The 24,956-nt window shown below is 34.3% G+C and overlaps 3 protein-coding genes across 3 annotated transcripts; all 3 read left to right on the forward strand.

Annotated features, from left to right (window-relative positions):
* Window positions 1-1,890: 1,890 nt before the first annotated feature.
* On the forward strand, window positions 1,891-5,575 carry HELRODRAFT_167437 (hypothetical protein; the record flags this gene model as incomplete). Its single annotated transcript, XM_009012942.1, has 3 exons — window positions 1,891-2,610; window positions 3,758-3,870; window positions 4,024-5,575. 3 exons carry the CDS (start codon window positions 1,891-1,893, stop codon window positions 5,573-5,575), a joined length of 2,385 nt encoding a protein of 794 aa, XP_009011190.1.
* A 1,435-nt stretch (window positions 5,576-7,010) lies between these two features.
* On the forward strand, window positions 7,011-7,385 carry HELRODRAFT_72278 (hypothetical protein; the record flags this gene model as incomplete). The annotated part of the gene is made up of 1 exon (XM_009012943.1): window positions 7,011-7,385. A coding segment is annotated over one exon (375 nt), but the record flags the coding sequence as incomplete, so codon positions are not given.
* Window positions 7,386-9,748: 2,363 nt separating this feature from the next.
* HELRODRAFT_167438 (hypothetical protein) lies at window positions 9,749-12,571 on the forward strand (the record flags this gene model as incomplete). The annotated part of the gene is made up of 3 exons (XM_009012944.1): window positions 9,749-9,789; window positions 10,189-11,592; window positions 12,034-12,571. 3 exons carry the CDS (start codon window positions 9,749-9,751, stop codon window positions 12,569-12,571), a joined length of 1,983 nt encoding a protein of 660 aa, XP_009011192.1.
* Between the last annotated feature and the right edge of the window lie 12,385 nt (window positions 12,572-24,956).

The raw sequence follows: 24,956 nt of genomic DNA on the forward strand, positions 1-24,956 counted from the left end.
AATAGCAAGCAGCTTGTTTGCTTTCGTTCGCACCAATAATTTCAAAGTTCGGAATTTTTTCGGTTCGGCCGTAACAAAGATAGAAATCCTTCCATTCTGCTTGGCTTCAGCTTATTTCCATCTCAATTTTTCAAATGCAAAAATTTTTTCACACAGCACTTACGTAACTTTTTATACACGTTTGCATGCGTCAGTCTGTAGACCATCCATTTAGAAGAATTGATCAGCAAATGCAACAATCCATAGCTGGCAGCCTGAAAATCACATCATCATTCTCATCATTATCCTCTTCATCCTCATCATCGTCGTCATCATCATTGTCATTAGCTTAACTGTCCCAATAAACCTGTCCCAATAGCTCCAATAAACATATATATATTGATATGACAATCCTCATCTTATCGTAACATTGCCAGTGTTTCTTCCTTATTTTCATCTTTATGTATGTCTATATTCGTATGCATGAAATATGGTGTTGAAATCTTTACAAAATGACATATTCATATATATACACACATACACACACACACACACACACACATATATATATATAGAGAGAGAGAGAGAGTGAGAGAGAGAGAGAGAGTGAGAGACAGGTATGTATATATACATACATATTTAATATTATAAGACTCTTTGAAATTAGATTTCAGTGAAACAACTTCACGTTGTTATATAAGCTATGCCGATTCAATATAGAATGAAATTGAATTGGCACGAGTGTTTAATGTCTCGTGAAGAAATGAAATTTGGCCACTGTTGATTGTGTTTGATTTTATTAAAGGTTAGTTAACCTAACAAAGGTAGTTATTTGAAACGAGTTTATGGGGGATTTTTATTCGTTTAGCCTGGCTTGATTCGCCTGTTACAAAAATTTGAATGATATTTTCAGTTGAATCTAAAAGAAACAATAATTTACCAATGAAACTTGCGAGCGCCATGTTTTTATCAACAAAACAGAAAAATTCCTCCAAAATGATTTGGCTTTGAGGAAGAAAGTGGAAATTTGTAGCAGCTGCCTACGCATGTCTGAAGAACAGTTCAAATTAGTTTGGTTTAGTTTGTTGAAATTGCTGAAAACATAAAAACGCCTTAAACTTTATATTTTTGTGTCATTGCAGTAGCAAACAAATTTAAAAATTTAACTTAAAACAATGGCGTAAACAGTCAAATTGAAGAATCGTAGCAACAAAACCACGTATAAATTTCTTAACACAAATTTAAAGAAAAATTTAATTGAAATATACAACATTTTAGCAGCAAACAACATCCGCATAGAATAAACAGAAATTGTATATATACATTTCAAAATTAATAATAGGTAATCATAAAATGGTTAGTAAGAAAAAATGTCATCTGCTTGTTTTTGAAACATTAACCTCTTCCATTTGTCAGTTCCTAATTAAGTCACGGATATATAACACTAGAAAAGAATAAATAAATAATAATAATATATATAAATATATATGTTGGTAATAGACCATAATTTTTACAATATTCTATAAATTCTACCGAATGTTTGGCGAAGTTCAGCGACCAACCGACGCCGAAGTTTTGCGACCAACCGACGCAATCTCGCCAAACATTCGGTAGAATTTATAGAATATTGTATATATATATATATATATATATATATATATATAGTATAAATATTGTTGTCGTGTGTATGTATAGTATTTATATACTGCGATATGAATGTATGCAGCATCCATATATAACTTTAAGAATTGAACGAATAATTAAACCTGAAGGGAAAAATTAACGGATATTATAGAGGAGGACATGGTACGTTAAAGAGAATACGATGCGCACCGTATATTATAATGGATGCATGCAGTTTAACATTGACAAGAAGAGAAATAACAAACACGAAATAGAACGTAAGACGCAATGAACATAGCGGCACACGCGACTTCTCTTATTATTATTTCCCTTGTTTCCATCGCCACCGTTCTTCGTAGATTTCCAACTTTTATTGCTTCTATTGCTATTGTCGTTGTTATTATTATTCCTATTATTTTAACGATTACGGAGGGTACGTCTAATAGCCGAACGTCTGAAGTGCGCAGTCTTCCATCGACGTTACGTTACTCCAGGAGACATTTATATAGAGCTTCAATAAATTGCCGCCTGGAAAATGTTCAAGTTTTATCTCCGAAACCTGACGGCCGTACTAGCGTGAAAAGTGGCGTTTTGAACATTTTTAACGAAAAACTCTCTGATGAATTGAGAAAAAATAATGTTGAAAATGACGTCATCAGACGAACACTTGATCTAAATTCTGGCTTCAAGAGTGACATCTACCACAACAGCTTGATCTGTGGCGACACCTGCATCAGTGTTTGTACGCTTGAAACTAACAACAAAACTAAAAACTTCTTTAGCAACTCCGACAACATCGCCATAAGTTACTTCAACATAAATCGCATCGACAATAACAACAGCAAAAACAACAGCATTACTACCTATAAAAACATCAACAACAAAACCCTTAGAATTATTATCTGTAGTAGTGCCAATAGAGAAACAGCAAAATACAACTCCGACATACCAGCAAGAAATAAAATTTTTAGAAACACGAACTTCTTCAACAAACAAAGGAAACATGAAGTAAGTGTTTGTTTGCATTTGCAAGCGATTGATAAACAACATTATTGTAGTCGTCGGCATCATCATTTTCATTATCAACATCTTTGTCACAAAAAACGTTATATTCATCATCCATTTCATTCTCATCATCTTCGTCACCAAAAACGTTATATTCATCATCCATTTCATTCTCATCATCTTCGTCATAAAAAAAACTGTTTTTCAACAACGATATTTTCTACATCATCCTCATCATTATTATCTTCTTCCTCTTTGTTGTCTCATCATTTTGGCCATCTATTTTTTCAAATGTTAATCATTATTCTTATCATGATTATCAATATCATAATTATCGTCATCACCATCATCTATCACCACTATCACCATCATCTATCACCATCATCATTAACATCATCATCGTCATCATCCAATCCAGGACTACTATTATTTGATCCAACATCATTGTCGTCGTCATCATCATCAACGGCAGCCAATAGAAAATTTGAAAAACCACTTAACACCTACAACCCATCATCGCAGCACTCTAAATCGTAATCAACAGCACTTTAATCATCTTCATTACAATCACCGTCAACAAAACAACAACTATCAACATTGTTGTCATCACTTGAAGCAGCAAAAACATCATCAGCAACGACTACAGCAACAGCATCAACAACACCACCACCAGCAACATCAACAACAACATCAACACCACCAACAACAACCACAGAAACTTCATGAACGCCACACGTTCATAACCAGTCCATTATGTATACATGTAGAACGACATCATAAACTTCAACCCCGCTCTAAATTTTCCCGCTATTCCGAGCACGAAGCACGATTATCATCGTTACTATTACTTCTAAGACTACAACATCAACACAGTCATCATCAGCATCATCATCTTCGTCATCATCAACATCGTCTTTTTTGTTATCGTCCTTGCTATTATATTTATTATCGGCCTCAAAAACATCATCCCAATCATCTCGGTCAGCAGCCGGTTAACATTGAACGACGTTGTCAAACTCTTTTGAGCCCCAAACAACACCAATCAAACCGCTTTCGACAAGCCAAACAACAGCAAAAACGCCAAAACCACAAACCACAACAACACTACAAACAGCCACATGACCACAAACACCAACACTCAAAACATCAGCACCGGACACAACTCCTCAACCAACCAACAGATAAGAAGCAACCAGCAACTGACCAACATCATCAAGAAAGCATAAACCTCCATCAAAATGATCTATTGAAAACGTCATCATCGTCAGTATTGCTGCGTGTGTTGTCGACACTATCATCGTCATCGTTGACGTCATCATTTTGTAATTTGACTTATATTAACATCACAAAATTAAAAAAGTTATTATCTAAAAAAGCTGCAGCAACTAAAACACTCCCAATTTATTTACCTGATAGGAGAAACATTTTTAAACGTTCTTTGGAGTACAACGACATCAACAATTTTAATAACATCCCAAACTATGACAACAACAACAATAATAACCACAGCAACCAAAACATCAACAACAACAATAACAACATCCTCAACAACAACAACAACAGCCATAACACCGTAAACAACAAAAATGACGTTAACAACCAGATTATTAACTCCGCCGTTGAAAAAACGTCAGCCAATCAGAATAATGACGGCAAAAAAATTAATTTGAAAAAAGACAGAGCAAATTATTTTTTACAAAATCGCAAAGAACAGCCAATTCAAAATTTCAAATTAACCACTCTAGCATATGAACAACAACCATATTATCATTACTATTACGAACAACAACGCAAACAACAAAAAACTCCACACCAACAATACTACCAACAACTTCTACAACGACAACAACTGCAACTTCATCAGCAGCAACAACATCAGCTGCAAAATCAACAGCTACAACTCAAGCAACCTCAACCAATTCAAGCAACGTCAACTTCGCAACCACAGCCACCACAGCCACCACAGCCATCACAGCCACCACAGCCACCACAGCCACCACAGCCACCAACGTCATCGCCCTCTCCTCAGAAAATATCCTCAGCTTCCCATAAGAAACACGTGATCTACGCCACGATAGCATCAATATTGGGTGTCTTTCTCGTTATCCTCCTCATTCTTACTTGCATCACATTCCACAAAAAATTTCCCTCCATAAATTTTCTTTCCAGAGACCTTGCCGTCGGAACGTCAGCGTCACCAACAGACAAAACATCAACCGCAACCACAAAAACGTCTGATGTAGCTGCTTCTTCAACAGCAACGAACAGAAAAAATAAAGTAATAAGTGCAGCTGTAGGCGCACAAATTTTTGAATACGAAAACAAATACGTTGAAGAAACTAGGGAGAACAGAACGGCAAAGGAGCAAGACCAAAATGGAAATGATGATGACCAGTATAACAACGATGATGACCAGAGGAATGCAAATAAATGCTTTAGAGAGATTGGCAATCAAAATCTGAAAAATTATAAAACTTTCGAGCGATCAAACGTCGTTGAATTTAATAAACCTCATCAGTCATCCAGAAAGGAAGAAGAAGAAAATAAAATAAATTCAGCAGAGAGCAAACAGTTGTTGCAACAGGCTAAACAAGTTGAAAACCAACAAAACACACAATTAAACGTTTCTTTTGCCACAAAAAAACAAAAACTGACACAAAATAAACATTATAAACAACAACAACAACAACAACATCAACAACAACAACAACATCAACAACAACAACTTTATTACCAATACCCTCAAATGGACAAACAAATTGATACATTGAATACACCAATAATAACACAAAATGCGACATTAACAACGAAAGCTTCAACTTCAACAACTTCTGCAACGACATCAGCAACAACACAGCAAGGTGACTTCCAAATAAATTTGTTTGATCAAGTCAGAAGGTCTTCCTTGTTCATCTTTCCGAAGAAACCAGTCATCAGGTTGGCATTGGTTGGCGCGCAAATCAAATAGCTTCTATCAAAATCTGATTATTCTTAATCCGTCTATCAATTTGTTTGCGTGTTTGATTGTATGTCCGTTTATATGTTTGCTTGTATGTATGTGTTTTTGTATGTTTGTTTGCTTGTTGTATTTTCAAACCTTTATGTGCCGGTTCGCATGATTAGATAAAAATAAATTTAAATGATAAATTAATATATTAAAATTAACTTTTTGTAGTTTATTGGTTGTGATGTTAAAGCGTTTGAAAAGCAATTGACGTGCTAGTCTTCGTAAAATGCGGTAAATATTTTTGCTAACTTAATAATGTTTACTAGTTTTAATAATTTAACTAAGTTTACAAATTAAAAAAAATTTTCAAAATTTAAGAAAAATTTTAGGAACAAAAATTGAGGTAAGCAGTACCTAAAAACAACGAGATGGTGTATGGCAGATTGGTGGGAAAAATTATTTTGCATTAGAAATCGAGTTTACTCAAGTCCAAAAAATATAAAATCAAATAAAACAAATAGCACACATTCAATGAAATGAAAAACTTTCCTGAATTAAAATATCGCAACGATGGGATTGGTGCGAAAGAAAAATGACCAATGATGAAAACTGTATGAGAAGTCACGTGCGGTCGGAATGAAATTTCAGCAACACAACTCCACGAAACAAACATAGCCAGATGATAATCTTAGGAATCAGGTGCTTATTAATTGATGGTGATGCAGTGGTTAGATTGATAATGAGGTGGAGGTGTTTGTAATGATGAAAATGTGGATGTCGTCACCCGACCATCCACTCACTCACATATTCATTCAATCACTCATTAACAGATGGATTTATAATTATAAATAAACTCATTGAAACGAAAGAATGCAAAAATAATTATTTCCATTAGAATATCCGAGCAGTGCGTATTTCCGAAGTAGCATACATTCATATGAGAGAGCGTGCTTGGACCATTTCTGTTCATCATGTTCATAAACGATATCTTTCGTCAGTGTAACAATAGTGTTTCTTCCCAAACAGAATAGTTGGTGATTGGAATGATTTGAATAGCCTGGCATCGTCTGTTGTAGAAGCTCAAAGTGTTGAATGGTTGAGGACCATGTTGGACCATTTTATGGTGATAGAAAAAATTTCTATCAATCATTCTAATTTTTTTAAATTTTGTTTATTTAGATTTGTTTTCATTGTGTCTTTATATGTGTGTTTGTGTGTGTATGTATGTATGCATGAATCTCTTACACTTGTTTTGTTGATAATGTTTCAAGAACGCTCGCGCATTATACATCATGTACTAATAGTTTTACTCATATACCTAACTTTCCTAACTCCCTAACTTAATTAATATACTATTCTTTTTTTATGCTTTTTTCAACAAATAAACATTTTTACGACAATTGCTAGTATCTAGTAATGTACATCAAGTATCTTATGTACATCTTGTATCTAGTAATGTACATCTAGTATCTTATGTACACCTAGTATCTTATGTACACCTAGTATCTTATGTACACCTAGTATCTTATGTACACCTAGTATCTTATGTACACCTAGTATCTTATGTACACCTAGTATCTTATGTACACCTAGTATCTTATGTACACCTAGTATCTTATGTACACCTAGTATCTTATGTACACCTAGTATCTTATGTACACCTAGTATCTTATGTACACCTAGTATCTTATGTACACCTAGTATCTTATGTACACCTAGTATCTTATGTACACCTAGTATCTTATGTACACCTAGTATCTTATGTACATCTAGTAATAAATATCAATTACTACTTCCCGCACTTTATCAATGTAACATCTTGTTTGGTTAGCTGAAGAAATTGGCACTGATGTTTGTTTCGTGAACATTTCTCTCTCTCTTTCTCTCTTTCTCTCTCTCTCTCTATTTCTCTCTCTTTCTCTCTCTTTCTACCCGAACCATGTCGTGTTATTTGCAAGGAACTTGTATTAAATGTATTATAATACAGACATATCAACATCCCATCTGCCAAAAACAACTATGTTTATATTTGCTGACACGCACACGTACGCACGCACACACAAACACACACGCACGCACACACGCACACGCACGCACACAGTTACAACAAAACATCAAACAAATTTTTAAAATGACAGAATTTTCAACGGTAAGTTTACACAGCCTAAGCACTCGATAAATTTTTTAGTTATAATAACTATGAAAACGTACACACACTCACATATACACAAACATACATGAACACACACACGCACACATTGATAAAGTAAACTCACAGTATACACACACATACAAACACACACACACACACACACAATACAAAGTACATGCTTGCATACATACTTAAGACAGCGAGCACTAGGCAGTCAGCTTAAGCAGAATCAACTGTCGATGCGTGCCGTTATATTTGTATCATTCTGAGAAGAATTTTAAAATTCTTTTTGAAGATAATTTCGCGAATTTTTCTTTAAATTGAGGAGATGTTGTTCATCAGCCGTGCGTGGCTTACTCGTGAAAAGTTTAAAAAATGAAAATATTTAATATAGATGAATAATGACGTCACGTCATCTCGAGGCAATTTGAAAAATTGAAATAGGCAATATAAATAATGGCGTCCTCTTGAAAAAAACTATGGTAAAAATATTTATAGGGTTAGTTCACGAGACAAGCGGACGGACACGAACGTGTAACCCACAGAGAAAGAAGATGTATCGGAAGATAATAAATAAAAATCAAGAATGAAGTGTTATTAATTTGATGGATGAATAAATTGATGACCTGAAACAAAACTCATCAGTGATAACATATCGAAGTCTGAATAAAATGATGTATGGTGATGGTCGTGTTGGACGCATGAAGGATGCGTGTTTAGCTAGGTTCCACTTGTTACTATGCACTTATAAATGAATACAAATGTATGCAAGTATGACTTCATAAAAAAACATTGTATCAATTGCTATCCTAGGCAAAACATTAAAATGTATATGTAGTATATTTATTATTACAGATTAAACTCTCTTTTCAATATTTTTCACATATTTTTTTAGAGATAGCAACAAAAAACATAGAGGGCATGTAGATACTCGTGAAGCAACGCATTACATACATTGCACGTGATAGTAGAATTTTCTTTCCAAGAAAATACGGTTTCTGCAGTAGTAGTACCATACACTTTAACGTTGCCCAATCGCTCCAATCGTCTGTATGGTAGAGAAATCACTCGTCAAGTTATCTAAAATTTGTGAGAAAATTTTAAAAGATTTTCTTCACTTGTAAACATATTTCAATAAATTTAGCATATTCAAATAACTTCATTTGATGGCGATCGATGGCATTACAGATTTTTATACAAAATTTGAAATCAGTTTGACTGGAGTGCGTACAACATATTTTAGCAATAGTAAAAATTTCTAACTTGGCAATTAATATAAAATGGCCGAATGTAAGCAAAGTTAAACTGCAACGTGTATTACGAACAAGAGAGTGGGATAAGAAAGTCACATCATCTACGTTGACTGTGCGTGCAATGTTGGAATAGAAAAGAGAGAGAGAGAGAGAGAGAGAGAGAGAGAGAGAGAGAGAGAAAGAGAGTTTTCTGAGGAAAGAAAGTAATACAAAAACCGGATACACGTTTTTATTTCGGAGTTATGTTTGAATAAGGGTACATCAAACTTTCTTGAGCGCCCAATTACAAACGAACATTTATACCAAACACACACAAACATGCACACACACACACACACACACACACACACACACATATATATATATATATATATATATATATATTATACATATACGAACATACACACACATCCAACCGATTTTCAGACTCAGAGTTTTCTGTAGCAGGATTGTAGAAGTTTCGGGTGACCCATTAGATAAGAGTTATGTAAAGCAATCTTTCTCTATTTTACTTCAGAAATATAATTCTTTCTGTATTTTGGATGGAGCATTAAAATACCTGTCTGTGCAAAGCGTTTAACATAGATTAAAGCTGAACCCGGATATGATTATTACTTCCTTATAGTTCTAATCAATTATGGGTTCATACATACACACATATACACGCGCATATGTTTGCATTGAACCTTACATCTTAATTCGCAGACACGCTTATATTAAAACAGTTAAATCGCTGATTATAAATAAACTGAAAAACTAAAACTTGTGTGCAAATTTGTATGTTTCAACATGATCTATACGTTAAAGTGCACATTAAAGTTCCAGAACAGGTATGATCAAACATAATTTATGATGGTACGTAATGTCCATTTAGCTCATTAGCATTAATGCCCTCAGTGGCATTATATGGTCTCTGGTCAAGAACTAATTAACACAAACAGGAAATGGATTTGAGGAATTCATTATTCCAACGATTCATTCAATTTAATCCACCACTCATTCGAAAATTTTACCAGCATTCTAATAGAGTTTCAAACCAAAGTTAAACTTTTGTTGATTAAATTGAAAATTAACAACAATCTCAAAGTTATGTTTACATGAATTTAACAATTTTTTACACGCAGAATAAATGTACGCAACTAATAAGACACGCTTTTAAGATGTAAAAAATGAAAAAAGGCGACTGTAACACATTCACGCAAGTACATTTTTTAAAATTTCTCCTACAGATACATTCACTTAACAAGCAGAAGTTTGGACGAATCTCCACCTACAACTCCATCCAACATAATTTCTAGCAACAACAACAACAACAAAACCACTACCACCACCAACAACAACATCAACAACAACATCAACAACAACATCAACAATAACATCAACAACAACATCAACAACAACATCAACAACAACTTCAATAACAACAACACTATTTGCAACCACTACGCCAAAGATAGCATACCACTGAAACAACATCGCAGTGATACCAGTTTCAAAAATTTAAACCGCATTGAAAACAGCACAATCGTATCCATTAAAAATTCACAAAACGAGCCCAGCAGCGAAATGTCGGACACTTCCGGTCACGTGAGACAGTCTTCTCTTACCAAGCAACAACAACTTCTCTTGCAACATCGTTTGTATCAAAAACAGCAGCAGCAGCAACAACCGCAGCAACAACAACAACAACCACCGATTGAAAATAAAACTTTTTTCAAAAAAGCATCAGAAAGCTTATCAACAATATTTTCCGGCAAGAAGGCAGCCAGTTGTGAGAGTAGCAGCGATGAAGAGGAAGCAGTCGCAGGAGAGAAGTTGTCGCCAGGTGCCGCATTTACTCGCCGATTCAGAGCCATGAGTTTGTTTGTTGCCCCGACGCAGGTCAGTCCCTCCCCTCCGCAATCACCAAGCGCTGACGATCAAACTAACAACAACAACAACAACATTAATAATAAAGACAACAATGGCAATAACAACAACATTTACAATAATAACAACAAATATAGGACTGAAAACGTTAATGATGGTAATAACATCAATCTTAATTATGATTTGTTGCGGAAATCACATCCGGTCTGCAAAGCTATTGATAATTCTGTATTGTTCCAGGAGAAACAGCATCAACGTCTGCAACCGCAACTGCAATCGCAACTGCAACCACAAAGCAAACAAAATTTTCAACAAAACGTTCAACTGCCTGCACAACAAAATAAATTTTACACCAATTACATTCAACAACAACATTACAATTCTCAGAAGAAACGTTCTGAATACTACTGTCAGGCTGATCTGCAGCCACAACAACCACTGCCACAACAACATCAACAACAACCGCAACAACCCCAGCAACAACAATCTCATCAAAAACTTCAAGATCAACAACAGCTGCAGAAGCAAGATGAACAACCGAGGGAATCATTGATGGAGCAGTTACAAAAACAACACGAACGTTACCAAGCCACAAAACAACAACCACAAGCCACCACCAGCCACAAGCCGCTACCACCAACTACAACATCAGCGGCAGCAACTGCAACACCGATAAGGAGAAAGCACAGCTCTCCATCACTATTCGCGCCATTGGCTTCTACGTTGGAAAATATAAGCAACGCATTATCACAGGCTCTGAGTGGGTAGGTGCTTTTTATTGCATCGATGAAAATTGTGGTAGAAATAAATGAAGACACATGTGTACAGAGTACTTGTTAAAACTACTAGTAGAAAAATTCAAGACATCAATTCCAAGTCATTTTTATGAACTTTTTGAAAACTGTGTGTGTGTGTGTGTGTGTGTGTGTGTGTGTGTGTGTGTGCGTATGTAAGTGTAAGCGCAACTATTGAATTAAAAATATAAACCTCAGTTTCCCAAGTCAGATTTTATTGATTTTTTACATCAATATAATCAAAAATAAAAAACAAATGTTCCTTGGATGAGTTGAAAAATTGTAATTAAATTGTTGATTGTTTCAAAAATGGTATTGAAGATGTTTTATATGTAATGCACTTACGAATATTTGAGTATGTCTGCACATCATTTGTCTTCGTACATCTCACAACATTTCAACCCACAACAGGCCAACCTCATACCAGCAAGAATATCTCTCTCCTCTTCCTTCTTCTCCTTATCTCACATCATCAACACCAGCAACTTCTTCGGTCCAAACAGCCTCGTCATCGTATTCGTCATCATCAACAGCGGCCACGCCACCAACAGCCACACCATCTGCAATTGCGTCAACCACAGTAGCCACTAAATTCCTCCAAACACCTCATCACTTCCCACAAACAAACACTCTTACAAACGATCAGTTCTGGATTCCTCCAACTTTTTCCGGCCGCAAGAGAGCCGCCAGTTTGATCCCAGCAGCGTACGGAAACAGTCTTTTGGTCGGGAGTGCCCTCGCAACAAGTGGAAGCCATCTTACCGGAAGCGGTTCTCGTAATAATCTATCTGCTGGAAGTGGTAGCTCTGCCGGAAATATCCAGGCTGCCGGAAACAGCAGGAATGTGTCACGTGAGGGAAGCGAAGAGTGCCACATGTCTGGAAACAGCAGTCAAACCAGTGGGAGCCAGGACCTCAATGGTTTGTTGGCAGTTGCTTCTACAGGCTAGATTCAATATTTGTATTGTATAATGGTTTAATATATATATATATATATATATATATTTTTACAATATTCTATAAATTCTATATATATATATATATATATATATATATATATATATATATATATATATATATATATATATATATATATATATATGGAATTGTTTAATTAATAATTATATAGGATTATATTGTTATTAGTTGTAGGCGAATAATAATTTATCAACATTAGAAAAAATAACCGACCAATTGCCATTTTGTTATTAAAATTTATAATTGAAACATGGGCCGAAGAAAGCATGTTAAAATATCCCCGTCCTACACGATTGTATCCTATAAAACAAAAGAACCACACATCTCGAGCTTGCACAATGAACTTTTTTTTTCTAATGAAAATTTGTGAATATATTTTGAATTGGAAGGAAACTGTAATTGTTGGCACACAAAAGTTTTTTAAAACTAGCATCACCAGCCAAACTCATGCTCATCACAATATACGTTAATACGTATATACGTTACAATCACAATATACGTTAATACGTATATACGTTACAATCACAATATACGTTAATACGTATATACGTTAATACGTTACACAAAAACAGCTCAGATAACACCATTTGCAACAAAACATAACAAAATCAGTGGCAACAACAACAAAAACAGCAGCAACAACAAAATCAGTCGCAACAGCAACAACATCAGCATCATCAGCAACAACAACTAAAAATATCAATTACAGTATCAAAAAAACAAAGCATTCCAACGTTTTAATCAAATTTTCAGAGCCTCCGAGATGGAAAAATATTCTTCTTCCCAAATGTTTTGCACTGCGAAACACCCATTAACCGTTAGCGGAAACGTGGGCAAAATTTTGTATGAATATTTATTTATATTTATAATATTGGCAAGTGCAAAAAAATAATACTTTTCTCCAAAGTAAATAAACATTAACGAGTCCGCCGACATTTTACCTTTCATCCACCGTGATGTATAGTACACTATAACATTAATACCACAACAACGTTAACAGCAACTACAATATAAACAATTCAATTAAATGAACAAACAATATGACATCAGCAAAACAATAGCATCAACGAAATGATGACATTATTAACTTCAACAACAAAAAACAATTACACATGACGCTATCTTCAACAGTTGTCAAGACATCAAGATGACAATAACATCAGACACAACACCAACAACAAACACTCTTTATAAGCGAATAATCATCTGTCAAAATGCTAGTAAATCAATAATTAACTCTATAATCAATAGTGCTATTTTGCCAAAGTGTTTATCGCTAATTAGTTCTTGATGTTGGAGCCTTTTTCATTGTCGTCATCCCGTATTTAACACATTTTTTGCGTTCCATAGTGAGCCGTCAAACTAATTAGCTCAATTTTCGATATTTATTTGCATGTTATCACTGAGAAGATCTCGCATGTGTTATGTTGTATTTGTTGCAATTGTTGAGTTGTTGTTGCTGATGGTTGTAGCTGTTGTTGTTGGTTGTAGTTGTTGTTGGTTGTAGTTGCTGTTGTTGTTGGTTGTTATGTATGTTGATTTTGTCAAAGTTTGAAGGTTAAAGGTCATTCCCTTCTACTGCTCTTGCTGGATTCTGAGATATCAACGACACGCAAAGACACACACCACACCACACACACCACACCACACACAAACACACCACACACAAACACACACACACATGGACACACAAAAAAAAACACACACACATATATATAGACACACAAACAAACACACACAGTACAATGTACGTAAATACGAGCAAATACGAGCAATAACCCGGAAGTCCACACATTACAAATGATAAGTTAGGATCATTCTCTATTCGAACATACTCGCGATGACACCTAGCCACTGATAATAATTCAATTTTTTTCTGATAAACCGACACAACCCAACAAAAGCAAATAAACAACACCGACGAACGCGGCATCGATCATAGAAGCAATCCCATTAAAGCAATTACGTAAGAACGTACGCTGTCGACAATAAAATACAAAAATCATATGAAAATTTTATTTATATATGTACAACATGCATGCATAACAATACGTAACTGTGCAAACATGATCTCAACTTATTCATGTTACAATTTTAATCTTAAACTACAACAGCGTTAAAAAACCTCAAAAACATTAACAACAACAACAACACAACCAACGGCAACACAAAGCATCAGCAACACAAATGTACAACACGCATGTTGCACAACTCCTTAAGCAATGCATTGGCAGACATCCAAAGCAATTAGCTAGTGATGTGTTGAGATCAATAACATGACATAACATCATTATTGCCATCATCTTACCGCCATTATCATTTTCAACATTTTTAAACAATTCTCCTGTTAATATTTTACACATATTACATACACTGTGTATGTATGTATGTATGTATGTATGTATGTATGTATGTATGTATGTATGTATGTATGTATGTATGTATGTATGTATGTATGTATGTATGTATGTATTTTATTAGTTGTATCAATAGCAAACACTGTTTCAGCTTACTAGTAAATGTTTCTTTTCCGTTAAAGTAAATAAGGTTCATGTCATATTTTAGTTTTTTTTTGTAAAATTTTCAGAAGTAATATTAGCTCGTTATCAATAAACAACAAAAATATTTAAACCGGATAATAACAGTTGAAAAGTTTACAGAAGACCTTCCAAAACAAATCAACCGGCCAAACATAGTGAGTTGAAACGTCAATACGGAAAACAAACAACCCGTCTTGTTTAAACTGCGTCACATTCCTTCATTCACTCGTCTAATTTTAATTTTGCAGGTGTGTTTGTGTGTGTGTGTGTGTGTGTGTGTGTGTGGTGCGTGTGTGTGTGTGTGTGTGGTGCGCGTGTGTGTGTGGTGCGCGCGTGTGTGTTTGTTTGCGTGTCGTTGAATCAAGCACAACACCAACAACACTGATGATAATGACGAACGGACGATGTTATAAAGTGAGACATTAATTTGTTCCTCCACGTTTAAAAAATTTTTCAGTCAAAAAAATAATTAATCAAAAATAACGCGGTGTTCTACTACCTCGCTGACAATAATAACAAGACAATGGTTCATTAAATTTTAAAAATTTCTACAAAAACTAAAATGGCAGACATGTATATGACGGTCGCAAAACTTTTCTAATGACCCATCTAGCATGATATGGAACATAAATAAATGAACAATTGCGAATAGAAAACATTGTTATTTAATATTTTTATTGATTTTGCTTTTAGTAAGTTTATTATTGTTATTATTATTGTTATTATTATTATTACAACACAAGCCGGACTTCTAGATCTTAGACTGTTTAAAAAAAACTGCAAAAGTAGTTCACCATCTTCATAATCATTTTCTTTTTCATTCCTCTTCATAATACATTCTTTACATCATAATATTAGTTACCATCATCATCATCATTCTTCCATCATCATCATCATTCTTTCAGCAGCAGTAGCATCATCACCATCATCATCATCTTCTTCATCTCCTTCCTCCTACTACAAACATTTCTCATGTTACGCATACGGCCAGCTTGAAATTCTTCCTATTTGTCCTTCATTTGATCATCTCTCCCCTAGTCCTCCAGTCACAATCAACCGACTGAAACAAATTCCCTCTTGTGATGATGATGATATGACGATGATGACTAATGATGATGATGAAGACGATGATGATAATGATACGGCGATGATCTGGTGATGGTGTTGGTCATGATGGCGATAGACTAATAAATGTATGTAGATGATATATTCCTTGCTTGAAATTTCAAACTCTACAGGAAGGAAGATTTTTGCCAAGCCATCAATCATTTATGTATGGCGGTAAAAACTCAGCAGCAGAAATTTTACATCCTGAAAATATTTATTAAACACCAAAGAAGCACTGCAATGTAATGAATGTAATGTAATGAATGAAACAAAATACCAACGCAAGCAAAACTGTTGAAGCGTTTGTTACATTGGGTGAGAACTGATGTAATTTAAAAACTGTTCAATGGCGATAATTTTCAAAAATTTCACAACAAATAATTAACATATTTATTTATAACAGGTAATTCTATTTAAAAAAAACAGACAATAATAATAGTTCCATAGGAAATACACGGCTGTGCGTATGAAGTATTAAACTCGCACAAAATGCATTATGCAGAAGCGTTCTGCCCATAAACATTAATAACATTTAAATTTGCTCGGTTGGAGAAAATGCGTTTGTTGAACTAGAAACGCCATTTATAAATGTCTTAGTTGTAGCTGCAGTAACGTTACAAGTAGTAGTCGTACCTACAACAATTGTGGCTGAATTTTAGTAATCGTTGTTAAAACATTTGAAACCGTGAAAATTTCTCAGTAGCCGAAGTAGTAATAGTAAAGGTAGATATAGTAGAAAAAATTTTAGTACTGCTACTACAACTGCTAAAATTTTTAATTTTAGCAGTTGTAGTAGCAGTAATCCTATCAGCAGTAGTAGCAGTTGTAGCAGCACTACCAGTGAGAAGTACCAGCCACAGTAGTAGTAGTGGTAGTTGTAGTAGTGGTAATAATAGCCGCAGTATCAGCGTTGGTGTATATTGAATTCTACGTGGACCACCATGTGAGCTCTCTTTGAAGAGTATTCCATACAATCATTATTGCTTTCTTTCGTTAATATTTTATAACAAATATAAGTGAGCATATTCAATGCTATTATAATGCTTCTACTACTACTGCTGTTACTTCTACTACTACTGCTACTACTCTACCACTACTACTACCACTGCTGCTATCACTGCTACTCTACTACTACTACTACTACTACTACTACTACTACTACTACTACTACTACTACTACTACCAATACTACTACCAATACTACTACTACTACCAATACTACTACTAATACTACTATTATCATTTTTAGTTTTATTATTATTATGTCATATAATCTAATTTGTTTTCTTTAATATTTTATAACAAATTTATGCGGACATTTTCAATGAAATTCTATGAGGCCTGTGATTGGTTCAATTGAGAGTGGGTGTTTGTCTCGAGAGATATGATTGGCTGGATTTGCATTGTTATATAATATTATTGTTGCAATTAATCATTCTATTATTATTTATTATTATTCGTGTCAACCACGTATTTTTCTGATTTTATTTATAATTCATTAACATAAAAATAGTGAATTTTTAAATAGCAATAATTATCTATTGTTATTTTATTATTGTATTATTATTGCAATTTCATTAAAATAAAATTTATTTTCACCAGTTAAAAACGTTAACCAACGGACAAGTATATAATAAATTTCATTCCAGTTACATGTTTATCAACAAATTAACTGATTAAACCACAGATATATCGATTCACTGGCCACGTATGCATGTCCGAGCAATTGAATGAACAAACAAATTTTAAAAATAAGTGAAAAAGAAAAAAATGTAGAACAATAAACATGGTCAAAATAAAAAAATAATGATAAGGTGAAAAAATGAGATAGCGGAAACATCCTGAAGGATTTTATATCTTTCGAGAGAGAAAGAGGAGAGAGAGGGAGAGAGAGAGAGAAAGAGAGAGGATAAAAAAAAGAAAAAGCGGTTGAATTATTCGTTGCTCTGAGTGAGGGAGAGAAAGCGAGAAAGAGAGAGAAGATGATAAAGAAAGAAAAAAACAAAGATGTTGCTTATAATCGTTGCTTAACAAAGAAAGAGAAGACAGGACAGAGGGAGAGAGAGAGATGCAATATTTGCCGCTTCACATGTTAATTTGTTGCAAAGTTAGTTGTTACAGTCGTTCTTCTCTGTGCGATAACGTTGTTTTATTATATTTCAAATATTTGTTGTTGTTGTTAGTGTACTGTTGCTATTAGTATTGTTATATTATATTATTATTGCAATTAATCTTTCTATTACTGTTCATTATTATTCGTGATAATAAATGATATTTTTTTAAATTTTGTTCTTATCTTGGGACGACAAATTGCTTTTGAGAAAAATTATTTGATTGTAAAATTTTCATCATTATCACCATCTTCATCGTTCTCGTCGTCCTCATCATCATCATAGGGCAGGGGTGGGCAAACTATGGCCAGGCGACCCGCGAAGCTATTTGATGCGGCCCGCGAGGCCTTGTTCGCCCAAAAAATAGTCATCAGCCAGACACTATGACCAAAAAAGGAGCCACAAATCATAAAAAAGTCTCCCCCGGGTCCAAAAAATTAGCTATTTAAGTACATATCCGGCCCTTCAAAGGTAAAATAGTTCTCAATGCGGCCCTCACAGCAAAAAGTTTGCCCACCCCTGTCAAAGAGTGTTTTAATCACAATCATGATTCTCATTACTTTTGCAATTTTTTTCATTAAGAAAGCTACCTTTAATATAAAATTTTTAAAATCACTAAACTGAAGTTTAGAAAAAAAATTTTAATTAAGCACAAACCTGGAAATTTATTGGGTAATTGTGAATGGCTTTTGTAGATCAGTTTTTATTTAATTTTCTTTAATTTTATGTATTTTTATTTACTTTTATTTATTTTCCTTTTTCATTTAAGCTTCCATATTCATGAAAATTTCTGTAAATGATATATTTGTTAACGAAATCGTAAAAAATTGTTAATTTCTTAATTATCAATTCGCAATATTTGTTTGCGTGTGTTATGAGACCGCAGCTCGAGACAAACCTTACATAATATATCTTGTCGCAGAAGCTAGAAGAGATATAAATTTTCATCTTAGACGCCATTATCGTTAATAACATTGGAGCCGTCGTAGTCGTCGCGACATCGTCCACAACGTCGTTATTGCCGTTATTTACGAGGTCGCTATCATCCTTGTAGTTTGTTTCACTGCTTGTTTTTTTCTTCACGTTATCTTCAATGTCGTAATTGTCACTGTGCTTGTCACCATCGTCGTCGTCATCATCACTGTCTTTGTCAAAATTTTTACCACTTCTATTTTTTTCGGGTTTTTTTCCTTTATGTTATTTCCACTCTTACCAAATACGACAACAACAAAGAATATAAGCAATGAAACAAAAACAGCCGGTGCAAATCCAAACACAACAACAACAACATAACATACAAAGCAACAACAACAACAAAACATACAAAACAACAACAACATACAAATACGTCAGACGTGCCTTTACACTGTTTTCAATCGCTTATTTATACAGTGACTAGTGCAAACAAACCGCACAATATTTTGTCGGTTTGAAAAATTTGAAGATTTTTTTCAAATTTTTCATCAAGACAAACATTTCAACTTAGCAGTGGCATCTGCGTTACTATTGATATTACTAAATTGTTTGGTTATTAACATTTCCACGAGATTCAAACAACGACAGCAGCAGTGAAAGTAACGACAACGTCGACAATAGCAGCAGGAAGCACAAATGCAACGACACAATAATATTTCAATGTTTTGAAGTTGATCTGCCGTTAACTAACGAATGAATAACAGCATAAATAAAAAATATAAAAACTTGACAGAGACTAACACAAGCAACAACAACAACATAACAACATTGCAAACACATTACCTACAACAAAAACATTAATAGCAGTAAAAACAATAGCGACTACATCCAACTACAACAACAATCTTGACGTCAACTTAGTTTGCTGCTACAAGACGAACATGAAAATAAAAATCTTTCTCTCGTTTATTTCAATTTCTGTATGGCCTACGGCGCACACGCAATAAGAAATCATTGCGAGAATATTTCATCAAGAATTCGTTATGAATGAAAATAAAAATATAAAACACGTGGTTAGCACCTGCAACAACATCAACATAAAACCACAAAAACACATAACCAACAACATAAACAACCACAAAAACAACCACACAAACAACAATGACGACACACACAAAACACCTATACAACAACAACAACAACAACAACAACAATAGCAGCAACAACAACAAAACATTTCAACCTGGCCAGCCGTCAGCGACGATAAAACGTAGAGAACAGCCCTGCAGTAAATTTACTGCCCTCTTTGATTAGCAGAACAGAAGAATTCATTCACAAATTAATTTATCACCACCCTGCAACCTTATAATGCCAACAAAAACATCAAAAACAACAACAAACAAACAACAAACAACAACTACAAAAGTAAACAAAAACATGAACATAGACATGTTGCCAACATTGCCAACAATACTTTTCAACAACTACAGCTTTACAACAACAACACATTTTTTATCAATCATAACTACAACACCACCAACAACAACAACACAAACAGTTTCAACAACAACACAAATAATTTCATTAGCACCATCAACTACAGCACAAATAGTTTCAACAACAACAACACAAACAGCAACATGAAACAATACATTCCCCCAACGACATATCGCATACCAAAAAAGCCTAACATGGCTTCTTAGCAATGTACGTAGTGTAAGGGATATAAAAACAAGAAAAATAAACATCCAACTTTCTACCTTTTTTTGGAAACTGTACTAAGTAAAAAAATCAAACAGATAAAATTTTGGCCATAGGTTTCATTTCAACACTACCAACCAAAATAACAACAACAACCACAAAGCATCACCAGCATCAGCAACAACATCAACATAAATGTCATTTATCATGACAACAACATCAACATATACAGTTAAACAATAACAACAACATCAAAACGAGTTACAGCATACACAACAACATCAACACGAGTTACAGCATAAACAACAACATCAACAACAATAGTTGAAGCCATAGCGTAAACAACATTAGCACACCCAAGGAAACATTTTTGCCAACGTGGTCGTAACGCGATTCAGCAAACAAAATAAATCACATATATATTATTAACACTACTACTACTACTACTACTACTACTACTACTACTACTACTACTACTACTACTACTACTACTACTACTACTACTACACTACTACTACTACTACTACTACTAGTCTAGTACTACTACTACTACACTACACTACTACTACACTTCTACTTCTAACTCTACAACAACTACTACTGCTACTACTACTACTACTACTACTACTACCACTACTACTACTACTTTTAATGCTACTTTCACTATTTATACTACTACTACTATTACTACTAATACTACTACTACTAATACTATGACTGCCACTTCTATTTCTACTACAACTACTATTACTTAAATTTGTCTACTTGTATATCTAAGTATATTTTTATTAACACTTAACTCATATTATCACCTTAAGAATAATTTGTTTTATTACAATTATTTTTAGCACTGGCAAAACTTCAAACACATGCATAGCCCAACAGACGAGTCAACTAACTTTTGACCTCCACAATAACAGGTTTAAACCATTTCATAATTTCTCTGCAGCCACTCAACTTTCAAACAACACTCAACAATATTTTCCTCCCACGTTTCAATTTTTTATAATGAATCAAGGGATGGCGATCAAAAGAAAAAGTCTTACTTGAGCCAGAAATATTGCCAGCCAGGAATGAAATTTTAACTTCAAAAGACTTTTAAATGCTTGGAGATAAGTTTGATGAATTGCTATAGGATAAGTTTGATGCATATTGCTGTTTTCAGGAAATAATCCCTCTCAAATCTATAGGCATTGGTCATTGGATGCGACGCTTCATTTATTGTGGATTAGCGTTTGCCGGCTGTCCACGGGTCTTTCTAAATTTGAAATAACTCAGATAAAAAAGAGATAATCGTAGTTGTTAAATTTTCATACTTCACCAACTTCAACACGTTATTTTAAAATAGCTCAGAAAATTCTATTCAACTACCAAATAACATGATTAATTTTCTGTAGCAAACCATAACAATTATTACAATACAAACATACACGCACATTCACACGTACATACACACATTCACACGTACAGATACACATACATTCGCATAACAACCATACACTGATTCTTATTTAATTAAAAATTCATCATCAAGCACAAACAGCCTCGAGCAAATATAACACGCACTCTGCCTTAAGGAAACTTTTCCAGTTGGGTAGATAGTTTGCAGCAGCTACGAATGTATGCGATGAATTGGTTTGGATTATAACTTAAGCTGTTTGCCGTGTTGTGGCTATTGCTTTCTTTTTTTCATCCTTGCTGTCGTTGTTGTTGTTGTCGTCGTCGTCTAATCATTCTTTATGTTAATTTTATGTTAATTTTATGTTAATTTTTCTTTTACTGCAACGCTATTTTTCTGTAACTTTCATTTTTTGTGCAATCGCAAAAAGTATTGTGACGTCACCATTCTCACCACTACCCGACAACAACAACAACAACAACAATATCAAGAACAACAGCAACATCATCAACAACAACAACATCATCAACAACAACAACATCATCAACAACAATAACATCATCAACAACAACAACGACGACGCATAAAATTGCGTTTGAGAGATCTTTATAAATAAGAGCGGTGGATGAGAAAAACTTGTCGCTAGGTACTTCTTATAAGGTTTCGCGCCATATTATTTCATGCTGTCTTCCCGCCTAACTACATCCTTCTACGTACATCCTTTATTACATAACGCTCTATAATTATTATTTTTTGTTGTTCAAAATATTATCATTAATAGTGTTGTTGTTGTTATTGTTGTTGTTGTTGTTGTTGTAGTTGCTATTGTAGTTGCTATAGTTCTATAGTTGCTGTTATTTCTGTTAATATAGTTGTGTGTATGTGTTGTGTATCTCTAAATCTGTGTTGTGTGTATGTGTGTGTTTGCTTGTTGTTGTGTTTGTATGTATATGCGTGTGTGTTTGTATATGTGTGTGTGCATGTGATAAACAACTGATATGTTTATATCAACCCTTATTATTGATTGAAATTAGTTTTTAATAACAACGACGTCATATTAACATACACAAAAAAGTAGTTGATGAGGACGATGACTATGGCGATGATGGCAACAAACCGAGCGACGACGACGATTGCAATGTTATTATTATTGATTATAATGATGGGTCGAATGATTTATTGGCTTCTGTAGCTGCTGACTATTCAAACGATCATGTTGCAGATGTATCTAGGCCACTGTGTTCTTTTCGATTGACCAGCAACAAATGAACAACAGCAAGCACTGACCAGCAACAAATGAACAACAATACACTAACAACACAACTTACAATACAATAAAAACAACATACTAACCAGCTAACAACGAGAGCATACAGACCAACAACTTGTGAACAAGCAACAACAACATACTTGACCAACCGATCAAAAATAATACAGAACAACAATGAATGACCAACAACGAACTGTCCAACAACTACACACCGGCTAACATCACACCAGCCATTATTAATCCCCCGTGTTCTGGCCTTCATAAAGATTTATGCCTCTGCCAGACCTTTCTAACTTTTCTTTCACACGAAAATTTATTTCTAACACTATATCAGACAACAATGAAACGTTTCAAACGTTGCTGTGATTTTTTTTTCAAGTGTATTCTTCTAGTGACTCTAGGCAGGCGCGCTTGTGATGATTGTGGTGCTGCTTAAAAATTTGGAATCCAATGCAAAAAACTGGAATGACGGAAGATAAAGAAGAAAGAAGAAATTATTTTACTTAAGTTTAATATTAACAGATAGGTATATGGGTAGCTAGACGGTTGGATAAATGAATGAGTGAGCGAATGAGTGAATAAATGAAAGAACGAATGAATTAATTAATTAATGAACGAACGAACGAACGAACGAACGAACGAACAAATGAATGAATGAATGAATGAATGAATGAATGGATACAAAACGAAAAAAGCATGAGAAAACCTTGTTAGCCGCGTTTGATGCTGTCTATAAAGATGCTCGTAAAAGAGTTATTGAAGTAGAGGAACTCCTTCCTCCATCCTCTTTCCTGGCTTTTGTAATAAAACGATGATTATGTTATGGGCGTTGGCTGAAAAATAAATTGAATGACTGAAAGAATGTAAGCAAATAAAAAAAAAAGAATGAATGAATGAATGAATGAATGAATGAATGAACGAACGAACGAACGAACGAACGAACGAATGAATGAATGAATGAATGAACGAACGAACGAACGAACGAACAAATGAAGAATTAAATGAACGAATGACTGAATGAATGAACGAACGAATGAATAATTGAATTAATGAATAAATGAAAGAACGAATGAAAGAATGATAGATAAATGGTTCTCTCCTAATCTTGACGCATTGGACAGAGGGGTTGTACTTAAGGTGTATCTTATCTGTCTATCGATGGAAACGAAAATGAAAAGATGGTGACGATGACGATGGGGATGGTGAAGACGATGAATGCTTGATGATGATATCGCAACTATCAATAAACGGGTGACTGACATACAATCCTTCGAAGATGAATTCGCTGCATGACGAAATGCAGTCAAAGATGAT

This window comes from Helobdella robusta (assembly GCF_000326865.2).
Source record: "Helobdella robusta unplaced genomic scaffold HELROscaffold_11, whole genome shotgun sequence".
NCBI classification, from domain to species: Eukaryota; Metazoa; Annelida; class Clitellata; order Rhynchobdellida; family Glossiphoniidae; genus Helobdella; species Helobdella robusta.